Source organism: Mobula hypostoma, chromosome 11, assembly GCF_963921235.1.
Source record: "Mobula hypostoma chromosome 11, sMobHyp1.1, whole genome shotgun sequence".
In the NCBI taxonomy this organism is placed as follows: domain Eukaryota; kingdom Metazoa; phylum Chordata; class Chondrichthyes; order Myliobatiformes; family Myliobatidae; genus Mobula; species Mobula hypostoma.
Genome location: NC_086107.1, coordinates 10,111,967 through 10,124,814, shown reverse-complemented (window position 1 = coordinate 10,124,814; position 12,848 = coordinate 10,111,967). Strand labels below are relative to the sequence as shown.

General features: G+C 39.5%; 1 protein-coding gene across 4 annotated transcripts in view; it reads right to left on the bottom strand.

Annotated features, from left to right (window-relative positions):
* The window catches only part of qser1 (glutamine and serine rich 1), a 153,676-nt gene that overhangs the window by 22,066 nt on the left and 118,762 nt on the right, over window positions 1–12,848 (bottom strand). For all 4 annotated transcript variants that reach the window (XM_063061660.1, XM_063061661.1, XM_063061662.1 and 1 more), the window contains exons 7-9: window positions 10,779–10,912; window positions 8,733–8,944; window positions 4,375–4,440 (exon numbers count right to left, since the gene is read on the bottom strand). In XM_063061660.1, coding sequence (XP_062917730.1) covers window positions 4,375–4,440; window positions 8,733–8,944; window positions 10,779–10,912 — 412 coding nt within the window. The remainder of the gene's footprint in view (window positions 1–4,374; window positions 4,441–8,732; window positions 8,945–10,778; window positions 10,913–12,848) is intronic.

Here is a 12,848-nt window from a genome sequence, read left to right as displayed (position 1 = left end):
TCCTCTGTACTCTCTCAATTTTATTGACATCCTTCCTATAATTCGGTGACCGAACTGTACACAATACTCCAGATTTGGCCTTACCAATGCCTTATACAAATTCAACATTACATCCCAACTCCTATACTCAATGCTCTGATTAATAAAGGCCAGCAAACCAAAAGCTTTCTTCACCACCCTATCAACATGAGATTCCATCTTCAGTGAACTATGCACCATTATTCCTAGATCCCTCTGTTCTAAAGCATTCTTTAATACCCTACCATTTACCATGTATGTCCTATTTTGATTAGTTCTACCAAAATGTAGCACCTCACATTTTTCAGCATGAAACTCCATCTGCCATTTTTCAGCCCACTCTTCTAACTGTACTAAATCTCTCTGCAAGCTTTGAAAACCTACCTCATGATCCACAACACCACCTATCTTAGTATCATCTGCATACTTACTAATCCAATTTACCACCCCATCATCTAGATCATTAATATATATTACAAACAACATTGGACTCAGTACAGATCCTTGAGGCACACCACTACACATAATGCTTTTGTGATATTTATTTATTTATTTATTTAATATTTATATTTATTTAATTGGGTTCTCTTTCATCTAGTTTTAGGACTTAAGTGAAGATCTGATCACATTTTAGGTCATATTTATGCAGAAATAGAGAAAATTCCACAGGATTCACAAACTTTCTAGTACCATTGCATATTGACTGGTTGCATCACAGCCTGGTATGGAAACACCAATACCCTTGAATGGAAAATCCTACAAGAAGTAGTGGACATGGCCTATTCCATCATGGGTATAGCCCTTCCCACTGTTGAGCACATCTACACAAAGAGCTGTTGCAGGAAAGCGGCATCCACCATCAGGGACCTCCACCACCCATGTCATGTTCTTTTCTTAAACAAGAGAAAATTTGCAGATGCTGGAAATCAAAGTAATACACACAAAATGCTGGAGGAACTCAGCTGGCCAGGCAGCATCTATGGATAAGAGTAAACAGTCATTGTTTTGGGCCAAGATGTCAACTGTTTACTCTTTTCCACAGAGGCTATCTGACCTGCTGAGTTCCTCCAGCAATTTGTGTGTATTACTATGCTCTTTTCTCGCTATTGCCATCAGGAAGAAGGTATAGGAGCCTCAGAACTCTCACCACCAAGTTCAGGAACAGTTATTACTCCTTAACCATCAGGTTCTTGAACCAGTGGGGATAACTTCATTCAACTTCACTTGCCCCATCACTGGAATGCTCTCACAGTCTTTGGTTTGACTTTCAAGGATTCATCTCATATTCACAATATTTATTGTTAATTTTTTTTTCTATTTTCTTGTCTATTTGACGTTTGTCATCTTTCAGTTGCTTGTCAGTCCTGCTGGGTGTGGTCTTTCATTACACTGATTTTATTATGATTTTTGAACTTACTGAGTATACCTGCAAGAAAATGACTCTCAGGGTTGTATGTGGTGATATTTATGTACTTTGATAATAAATATACTTGGAACTTTGATATCCATCCATTCCCTTATTCCTCCTCTCATCTATGCCCTTAAGCATACTAAATTTATACACTGGGAAAATGATTTTGGCAGTCTACCCAATCTGCAGTGTCCTAATTTCATAAATTTCTATCAATATAATTACTTAGAATTAGGTGACAATTTATATTCTTTACGGAAATAATTAAGTTTCCTGGCAGCATTCATAGTGCAATGTTAAGCGGACTTCTTAGCCAGTTATGGGGAACTGCTTCACTACAAGCTGACCTTAGAACTCTAAAATGAGAGGAAATCAGGTAATTATTGGAACCAACCATCTCTTCAGCAATTTGAAACTCCACCCCTCCACAAATAACCCAAGATAACCCAGCGTGGTCTATTGTGGACGACGTCCTGGAGTAATGCATGTCAGGACAAAAAGAAAATTGTGTAATAGTTTATTGTCTTCCCAATACTGAATTTAGAGAAACAAGAGAGGATCTTATAGAAAGATTAAAAAACACATTAAAGGACTAGATAAGATAGAAGCAGGGAAGTTGTTTTCACTGGTAAGTGAGATTAGAACTAGGGACATAGCCTCAGGATTCAGGAGAATATATTTAGCATGAAGATGAGAAGAAAATGCATTTTCCAGCGAGTAGTGAATCTCTGAAATTCTCTGCCCATAGAAACAGTAGAGACAACTTCATTAAATATATATATAAGACACAGTTAGGTAGATTATTGCATAACAGAGGAATTAAGGGGTAAGGGGGAGCCGAGTCCATGGCTAAATCAGCCATGACACAGCAGGCTCACAGCCAGATGGTCTACTCCTGCTCCTATTTCATAAGTTTTTAATATATTTGTGCCTAAGCAACTTAAGTGTAGGAAATGTCAGCTATTTTTTCATGACTAGATCCATAAAAATGATGATGGCTAATTAACATATTTCATTGACAGTGGTCTGAAAACAAAACACAGAAGCTCGAGAAACCTGCTCATTTTTGAGCAACAAGCATTCTTTTCCCTCCAAGTGCCAGAAAGCACCATAGCTAAACACACTAGTCAACAAATACCAGCCTTCTTTAGCATGTTTCTGCAATATAACATGGCATACCTTACAGGTACTACTCAGCCTTGTGACTCAGAAGACATTACCCTGTCAGATATCACCTTACACTTTTCCCTATTGGTTTCCTTCCAAAGTCAAATTTAAAAATTACCTACAAGCTCATGGCAAAGCAGCAAAGGAGTTTGGTACTTAAAACGTGCAAAGTTGGATACCAAACGAATATCATATGTTATACCTCAGTCCTCCCCAAAGAGTTATATAACTAATTTTTGGAAACGAAAAACCTGTTCGAAATATAGTAACTTTTAATGTAGGAAAAAGCAGTAGTCAAGGTTCCACAAACAGAAAATAGACCATGACCAGATATCCTTTAAAGTTACTGCTAATGAAAGCAAAAACATTAGATACAACAGCACACAGCATAATTTTGCTCTGTAGGGCTTTTATGCGCACCCAAAAGAGCAGACAAGGTCCATGCCAAGTTCTTGTCTAAAGGACAATATTGCAGATGGCCAGTCTTTTTCAACACTGCATTGCAGAGTCAACCTAAATATTGACTTAAGTTTCTACAGTAATTTTTGAATCCACAGCCTTCCGACCCAGTCTAACTGCTGCAAGTAAACAAAACCTGTAGAACGAACAACTATAACGTCCAACATTATATGTTGGAATATTTGACAAAATTTACAAGTAGGAACTAAAATTATAAGAAAATATTATCAGCTGCAAAGTAATCTAGCAAAGGTCCTTGCATTAGTTTGTGGAGGGATGAGTAACTTTTCGCCTAGTTAAGTTGGTTCCTCCTTGAATTTTAAAAGCATATGGAATGCTCCCTCACTCTCTTAAAAGCGAAGAAGCACACAACCAGTCCTCAAGATCACAAGATCAGACACTGAATTGCTGATCTTTGCTGAAATTAAGGAAAAAAATAACCAGATGTTACTACGTCTGGCCACTGTTACATTAGTATGCTAACAAATGCAGAGATGCAAAGGGAGTTGGGAGTCCTTGTGCAGGATACCCTAAAGGTTAACCTCCAGGTTGAGTCGGTGGTGAAGAAGGTGAATGGAATGTTGGCATTCAGTTCTAGAGGTACAGAATATAAGCAGGGATGTGATGTTGAGGCTCCATAAGGCACTCGTGAGACCACACTTGGGAGTACTGTGTGCAGTTTTGGGCTCCTTATTTTAGAAAGGATATACTGACAGTGGAGAGGGTTCAGAGAAGATTCACGAGAATGATTCCAGGAATGAAATGGTTACTGTATGAGGAATGTTTGGCAGCTCTTGGGCTGTATACCCTGGAGTTCAGGAGAATGAGGGGGGATCTCATAGAAACTTTCCTAATGTTAAAAGGCCTGAACAGATTAGATATGGCCAAGACAGTTCCCATGGTAGGGGAGTTTAGGAGAGGGCACGACTTCCGGATTGAAAGACGTCCATTTAGAACAAAGATGCGAAGAAATTACTTTAGTCAGAGGGTGGTAAATCTGTGGAATTTGTTCCCACAAGTGGCTGTGGAGGTCAAGTCATTGGGCATATTTAAGGCAGAGATAGGTAGGTTCTTGATTAGCCAGGGCATCAAGCGGTATGGGGAGAAGGCAAGAGTGGGGATGACTGGAAGAATTGGATTAGCACGATTGAATCATGGAGCAGATTCGATGGTCCGAAGGTCCTTCTTCTGCTCCTATATCTTATGGTCTTAAGTTTCTTCACTCAACTGAATTTGTAAATTTTACAGTGAGAAATTATAAAATGCTCATGGCAACAGCACAATAGATTGAGAACATAAATATATTTAATTTCACAAACCTGATTTTTGCTGAATATTTTTGACTGGTTTTCCATGTGTATTCACCTTCGAAGGAAACCCATTGTCTGAGGAAGAAGGCAGTTGGAGATGTTAGTTAAAAACTTGTTTATTATTTTGATTTATTTCCCCAACCCACCTCTGCTTCTCTATGATTTCTTCTCTCTATAAAACAATGGGTACTTAGCTTGAGAACATTCCCATTATCACTTGGCACCTTTCTTTTCAAAGCAGTCACCAGGATGTCTTGCCAAACTATTTTTCAATTGAAGTGAAGCATTAAACTTTCATTTCAATGGTTAAGACAATACTGTTCACCACAAGGTTTTTAACCTTACATTTTCTACACTCAGTTTCCAATTTCATCATAGAGAAATATGCTCCAAAAATATCAGATAAGTTTTAAAAGCATATTTCAACAAGTATTGCACAAATATCAATCAACTAAGATTATTTTGTTTTGGAAGGTTGGATTTTCAGATGCTAAAAATGAGTTTACCTCAAAGTACCCCTATAATTTGAAAAGCTCTTGCTGTTCTCCAAATCTAATAGCCTGGGGAACTGGGTTTTATGGTGTTGAAAATTGTTCATTTATTTCTGGGACCTGGGATTTAATCACATTCCGAATTATTTAGATGTAATACTAGCCAGATGAAAGCTAACGGCATATATTTATAAAGAACGTGGTTCTCCCATGCTCAACAGCACATGGAACCAACTAGCAATGCAAGGTAAGGATCTTAGCTTGATAAGGAGGGGTTGGGAACAGTTACAGATATTCTCCTTATTTCAGAAGTTGTGTGAAAACTGCAAATAACAATACAGTTTCATTTAATGCATACTGGATTAGCTCTATTCCAAATTTGTTTGCGTACACAGGTGAACAAATTGATGATCTGAAGAATCAGAATCAGGTTTATTATCACTGGCATGTGATGTGAAATTTGTTAACTTAGCAGCAGCAGTTCAATGCAATACATAATATAGAAGAGAAAAATAAATAAATAAATTACGGTATACATATATTGAATAGATTAAATAATGGACGCTGCCTTTCTGAGAGACTGCTCCCTGAAGACGTCCTAGGTACTTTGTAGGCTAGTACCCAAGATGGAGCTGACTAGATTTACAACCCTCTGTAGCTTCTTTCGGTCCTGTGCAGTAGAGCATCCCCCCGCCATACCAGACAGTGATGTAGCCTGTCAGAATGCTCTCCACAGTACATCTATAGATGTTTTTGAGTGTATTTGTTGACATGCCAAATCTCAAACTACTAGTAAAGTATAGCCGCTGTCTTGCTTTCTTTATAACTACATTGATATGTTGGGACCAGGTTAGATCCTCTGAGATCTTGACACCCAGAAACTTGAAACTGCTCACTCTCTCCACTTCTGATCCCTCTATGAGGATTGGTATGTGTTCCTTCTTGAAGTCCACAATCAGCTCTTTCATCTTACTGACGTTGAGTGCCAGGTTGTTGCTGCAGCATCACTCCACCAGCTGACATATCTCACTCTTGTACGCCCTCTCGTCACCATCCGAGATTCTACCAACAATGGTTGTATCATCAGCAAATTTACAAATGGTATTTGAGCTATGCCTAGTCACACAGTCATGTGTATACAGAGAGTAGAGTAGTGGGCTAAGCACACACCCTTGAGGTGCGCCAGTGGTGATCGTCAGCGAGGAGGATATGTTATCACCAATCTGTACATATTGTGGTCTTCCGGATAGGAAGTCGAGGATCCAATTGCAGAGGGAGGTACGGAGGCCCAGGTTCTGCAACTTCTCAATCAGGATTGTGGGAATGACGGTATTAAATACTGAGCTATAGTCGATTAACAGCATCATCCTGATATAGGTGTCTGTGTTGTCCAGGTGGCTGTGTGGAGAGCCATTGAGATTGCATCTGCCGATGACCTATTGCGGCAACAGACAAATTGCAATTTGTCCAGGCCCTTGCTGCGGCAGAAGTTCAGTCGAGTTATAGCCAACCTCTCAAAGCATTTCATCACTGTTGATGTGAGTGCAAACGCATGATAGTCATTAAGGCAGCTCACATAATTCTTCTTAGGCACTGGTATAATTGTTGCCTTTTTGAAGCAAGTGGGAACTTCCACCCGTAGCAGAGAGAGGCTGAAGATGTCCTTGAATACTCCTGCTAATTGGTTGGCACAGAGCCTTACCAGGTACTCCATCGGGACTTTCCGCCTTGCGAGAGATCACTCTCTTTAAAGACAGCCTAACATCGGCCTTTGAGACGAGATCACAGGGTCATCAGGGCAGCAGGGATCTTCACAGCTGTAGTTGTGTTCTCCCTTTCAAAGCGGGCATAGAAGGCGTTGAGCTCATCTGGTAGTGAAGCTTTGCTGCCATTCATGCTATTGGGTTTCGCTTTCTAGGAAGTAATGTCCTGCAAACACTGCCAGAGTTGTCGTGCATCTGATGTCACCTCCAACTTCGATCAAAATTGTCTCGTTGCCCTTGAAATTGCCCTCCGCAAATCATAGCTGGTTTTCTGGTACAGGCCTGCATTGCCAGACTTGAATGCCACAGATCTAGTCTTCAGCAGACAACGTACCTCCTGGTTCATCCACGGCTTTTGGTTTGGGAATGTACAGTAAGTCTTTGTAGGCACACACTTATCCACACACGTTTTAATGAAGTCGGTAACAACTGCAGCATACTCATCCAGGTTTGAATACAAATCCCTGAATACAGTCCAGTTCACCAATTCAAAGCCGTCCTGTAGGCACTCCTCTGTTTCCCTTGTCCACATCTTCTTGGTCCTCACTACTGGTGCTGCAGTCTTCAGTCTCCGCCTATACTCAGGGAGTAGAAGTACAGCCAGGTGATCAGACTTCCCGAAGTGAGGGCGTGGAATAGCACGGTAGGCATTCTTGATGGTGGTGTAGCAATGGTCCAGTGTGTTGTTTCCTCTGGTATTACAAGTGATCTGTTGATGCTAATAGCTTAGTGATTTTTTTCAGACTGGCCTAGTTAAAATCTCCCAAAACGATGGTGAAGGCACTAGAGTGTGCTGTTTCATGTATGTTGATCCCATTGCTCAGATCATCTAAAACCTGGTTGACATTGGCCTGAGGTGGAATGTATACTGCTACCAAAATGACCCCAGAGAATTCCCATGGTAGGTAAAAAGGATGGCACTTAACTGCTAGATATTCCAGGTCTAGTGAGCAGAATTGGGACAGCACTGATATATTTGTGCACCAAGAAGAGTTGATCATGAGGCATACTCCTCCACCTCTGCTTTTGAGAGACTCTATAGATGTGTCTTGAAGGTGTATAGTAAACCCGTCAATCATCACTGCATGATTTCACACTCATTCTCTTTTCAACCTTATATAGCACACTTCAACATGATGGAAGATTACAGGCATAAGAATTTCATGTCCAACATATTAGTTCGTTATAAAATACAGGTATCCTCCACTTTATGAAAGTTCGCTTCACGCCACTTTGCTTTTATGAAAGACCTACATTAGTACCTGTTTTCGCTAACCAAAAGAAATCTGAAGAGGATTTTCACTTTTATGAAAAAAGGCGAAAAGCAAAAATAGCGTTCAGCATTTGTTTTGCAGCGAGCTGTTATAGAGGCAGCGCGCACCCCGAGCAGCGAGAGTGGCACTGCCAAGCTCCTTCCCCAGGAACTACACTCAGCATCAAGCCGCCATAGCTTTGAACTGCGTGAAATTTTTTGCTACGATTGACAGTGCTGCAATGATTGCAGAAAAGTATGACTTTAACTTTGAAAGGGCACGTAGGTTTAGGGCAGGTTTGCAGGATGTTTTGAGTGCTTACAAAGAACTGTATGATAGAAAAATGCGTGAATCTTCCAGTGTGCTCGCTGTCTTCCCGATTCTGGGAAGTGAAACTACTCTGTACATACGTTATTTCTACTTTATATAGGCTGTGTATTTATCACATCATTCCTGCTTTTACTATAGGTTAGTGTTATTTTAGGTTTATGTGTTATTTGGTATGATTTGGTAGGTTATTTTTTGGGTCTGGGAACGCTCAAAAATTTTTCCCATATAAATTAATGGTAATTGCTTCTTCGCTTTACACCATTTCGGCTTACAAAAGGTTTCATAGGAATGCTCTACTTTCGGATAGCGGGGGAAACCTATATTTATTTTCACATTGCCATACCTTAACTGTTATTTTAAAAATGACCATGAGGAATGATTTAGCAAATTAACTATTTTAGTGATACAAGTGGAACATAATGAAAATTTCAGAATGAATCTTGATTCAGTTCCCAGCTTGGCACCATTTAGGCCTGACTACATTCATTGTAAAACATATTAAAAATAAACAAAATCGCAATGAATCTTACCATCATCGTCATCTTCACTCTGTGTTTCAACTGAAGTGTCTGAGTGGGATGAATACTCTTCTTTCACCCACTTCTTGCGTTTTTTGGGTGGTGGTTCAGCTTTTACCTTTGCTTGTTTCACTGGTCTGGCTTTGGACTTTGCTGATGAACTTTTCTGTGCTGCTGAGTTACTGATGCAGGTTTTATTACTAGAACCCATCTTTGACTGAGTTCTAAAGATATAAATGACAAAACAATAAATCAACCACTTAAGGGAAATGGAAGATCTGTGATCAGTTTTAACCTTTTTTGAAATTTTAAGTTTATACTGGACATACAGCACTTAGAAAATAATGGGACAGATTTTCTACTGTACTTAATGTGCAAGGTAAACATTTTTTCTAATTTAATCACAGTACTGTGCAAAAGTAGCCGGCTGGTGGCGTAGTAGCATCAGCGCCAGACTTCGGAGTGAAGTCTCCCAAGTTCGAATCCAGCCGGCTCCCTTACACGCTTTCCATCCGTGCTGGGTTGAGTGTCTAGCTAGCAACTTGGCTGCGTAAAAATAAGAAAGCCTGCTAAAAAAAAAACGCCGTTGTGACGGCGTCCCGATGACTCTACTCGGAGTTAAGGGCTTTCTTGTTCTTCACTGTGCAAAAGTCTTAGGCATAGATATATATAGCTAGGGTGCCTAAGACTTTTGCACAGTACTGCTGCCACTAAAACAAATTTCATGACACGAGAGATGATTAACTTGATTCTGATAGGGTCTCTATTGTGGACTGAGAGTTGGAAAGGGACAGGGAGAGGGGAAACTAAAAATTGATACAGGTTTTAATTTTGTTGGAAAGAAGGCCAATACAATTATAAATTATAAATTAATCTTGAATAAAAGAAAAGATCTCAACAAGCTTAATTGGAAAATCAATGGTAAGTAGTAAAAGTTTACATTTCAATCATTTGGAAGTCAAGTCAAATTTATTTATATAGCACATTTAAAAATAACCCACGTTGACCGAAGTGCTGTACAGATCAGAGCAGAATAGCTAAAATTACAAATACGAGAAACACAGACATAGCTTATATGCACAAAAGAAACAACACAAGGGTCTAGGCACAAGCCGAAAATCAACCACATCAGGAGGGTTCAAACGCTAGTGAATAAAAGTAAGATTTGAGCCTGGATTTAAAAGAGTCAATGGAGGAGGTAAGATAATAGCCATCATCAAAGGGAAACAAGACCCTGGTGGCATGAGCCCATCATTCAGGGTCATCACACATGCAAACTTAGCTAAACTGAATTCAAATAGGTTATTCTTGCAGTCTGAAATAATCCAGAATCCAAAAGTGAGGTCTGAGTGGCCACAGTGCACCAGAAGTGATAACCCCAATGTGAACATCGCTGGATAACTTTGGAAACTTGTAGACCAGCTAGGAATTCGTAACATACAGAAACATATACCTAATGTAGTACATATCAGAACACATTATGCTGGGAGCTTCATAAAAACTGAAAATCACTAATCGAGGAGTGAGACCAGCAGAAGAATTAAGAAAAATATATGGTGCTAATAATCACACAGAAAGTACACATTTAGAACATCACCTGTGTGAAGCTCTGGATTGCAGTTATCTTGGCTAACACATGACATAATCAATTTACAATTTTAGTTACAGAAAAATTATTAAAATTTTTGTGTCTTCAACAATAAAAGTAGTGCCAAGTAAAAGTACTGTATCCTACAGAAATATTGGGGTTATTTTGAATATTGAACTGCAAAGTAATTTACTGACCTGCTTTTAAATGACAAACAAGTTCAAACAAAACAGAGGAAGGAAAAGATTAACGAGGTTTGTAAAAGGTTTCCTGCATCAATGTTGTAAAATTCCAGCTGACAGTTTCCTCAGCAAAAGTGAATACATCCTCTTGCAATGTAAATGTTAATATTCAACTTGTCATTAAGAAATTCCATATGATTCCAATTTAAAAAAATATGAACAACTAAAACTGACTGAAAAGCAATATTTCCAACAGCAAAAGAGACAAAATCAAAATATTTTCCATACCTTAAAGTTTGCAATGGTTTATTTCTGGGCTTTTTGGAACAAACTCGTACATAATCCTTTTTGTTTACATTTTCGATGAATTTCACATACACCCGTTTGTATTTGGTTTTTGCATCCCCAAAGTATCCAAGGTACTAAAAAAAATTTTAAAAATTGTAACGGTTGCCAGAATCTTTAGTACGTACATGAATCTGTCAAAATATTTTGCAAAGTTTTCATTCCACTTTCTTGTATATAAAATACAAGAACACTTACTTATTTTCTTCTGTTGAAAACCACTTTGGCTCATGTTTTACAAACATGATAAATACCAGACATTTAAAAGATCTATAATTAATAAGCATCTCAGACACCTTGTCACAGGAAAACAAAAACCATTAATGATAACAGTTATACATTGTTACAAAAACATAAGACTATTTCTTAAATGGAGAGAAAATTCAAAAATCCGAGGTGCAAAGGGATGTAAGTGCTCAAGCAGGATTCCCTAAAGGCTAATTTGCAGGTTGAGTCGGTGGTGAGGAAGGCAAATGTAATGTTAGCATTCATTTCAAGAGGACTAGAATATAAAAGTAAGGATGTAATATTGAGGCTTTATAAGGCATCGTGAACAGTTTTGGGCTCCTTATCGAAGAAAGGATGTGCTGACATTGTAGAAGATTCAAAAGAGGTCCATGAAAATGATTTGGAAATTAAGGGGTTACCATATGAGATCTGATTGAGGGTTCTAGGCCTGTCTTCACTAGGATTCAGAAGAACGGTTGGGGGTGAATCTTACTGAAATCCATCAAATGGTGAAAGGCCTCAATACGGTGGATGTGGAGAGGATGTTTCTTATGGCGAGGGGAGTCTTGGACCAGAGGGCACAGCTTCAGAATAGGGAGACATCGAGCCATTGATTTAGAACAGCGATGAGATGGAATTTCTCTTGCCAGAATGCTGAATCTGTGGAATTTGTTACCACAGGCAGTTGTGGAGGCCAAGTCATTGAGTACACATAAAGCAGAGGTTGATAGATACTTGATTGGTCAGGGCTTGAAGGGATATGGGGAGATTGAAGCTGAGAGGAAAATGGATCAGCCATGATGAAATGGTGGCACAGATTCAATGGGCCAAATGGCCTAATTCTGCTCCTATATCTTATGGTTTTCTGGTTATAGTGACGTACTGTGCAGAAATTGTCCCTTTGTCACGCCAACTCTATGTTCACCATGTTTCACTCCATATAGACCCATTTTCCAGTATTTGCCTTGGTGAGTCAATTACTCATCTCAATAGCATTATAAAGGTTGTGAGAATCTCTGCCTCCAACTCTGAGGCAATGCATTCCAGATTTTTATGACCAGAAAGGTGAAACAAAATTCCCTCAGGCCCCTCCAGACCTCTTACTCCACAAATCTTTGATCTATGTTTTTCCTATTGTTTATTAACCAGAACAAAATACAGTGGCCTAACTTGTGTTTTATATAGGACTGTAACTTCCCTGCTCTGATATTCAATACCCTGGCTCATAAAGGTAAGCATCAAGTAAGCCTTCTTAAACACCTTAGCCATTGGTGTGATTATCTTCAATGTTAGAAGAACTTGCACACAAACATCCCTCTGGATTTCCAGCATCTGCAGAATCTCTTGTTTATGATTTGCTGCTCCACTGCAAAGACACTTTGAGGTATGCCTATCCTCACAAAAGTTTAAATCTTTTTTATTTATTGAGATACAGCGTGAAATAGGCCCTTCCAGCTGCACCGCCCAGCATCCCGATTTTAGCCCTGGCCGGCTCACGGGAGAATTTATAATGACCAATTAACCTACCCACCGGGTCGCCTTTGGACTGTGGGAAGAAACCCACGTGATCATAGGGAGAAAGTACAAACCCTCTTCAGGCAGCGATGGGAACTGAACCCGGGTCACTGGTACTGTACAGTGTCGTGCTAACCACTACACTACCTTGCCGCCCTTTTCAACAGGACTTTAGTGAGACCCTCTCTCCTTGCTCCTCCTCTGTGATCTCTACATCTTCGACCACGTGCTCCCTCAGCCTCACTCACCTATCACTTTCCCCTCCACCCA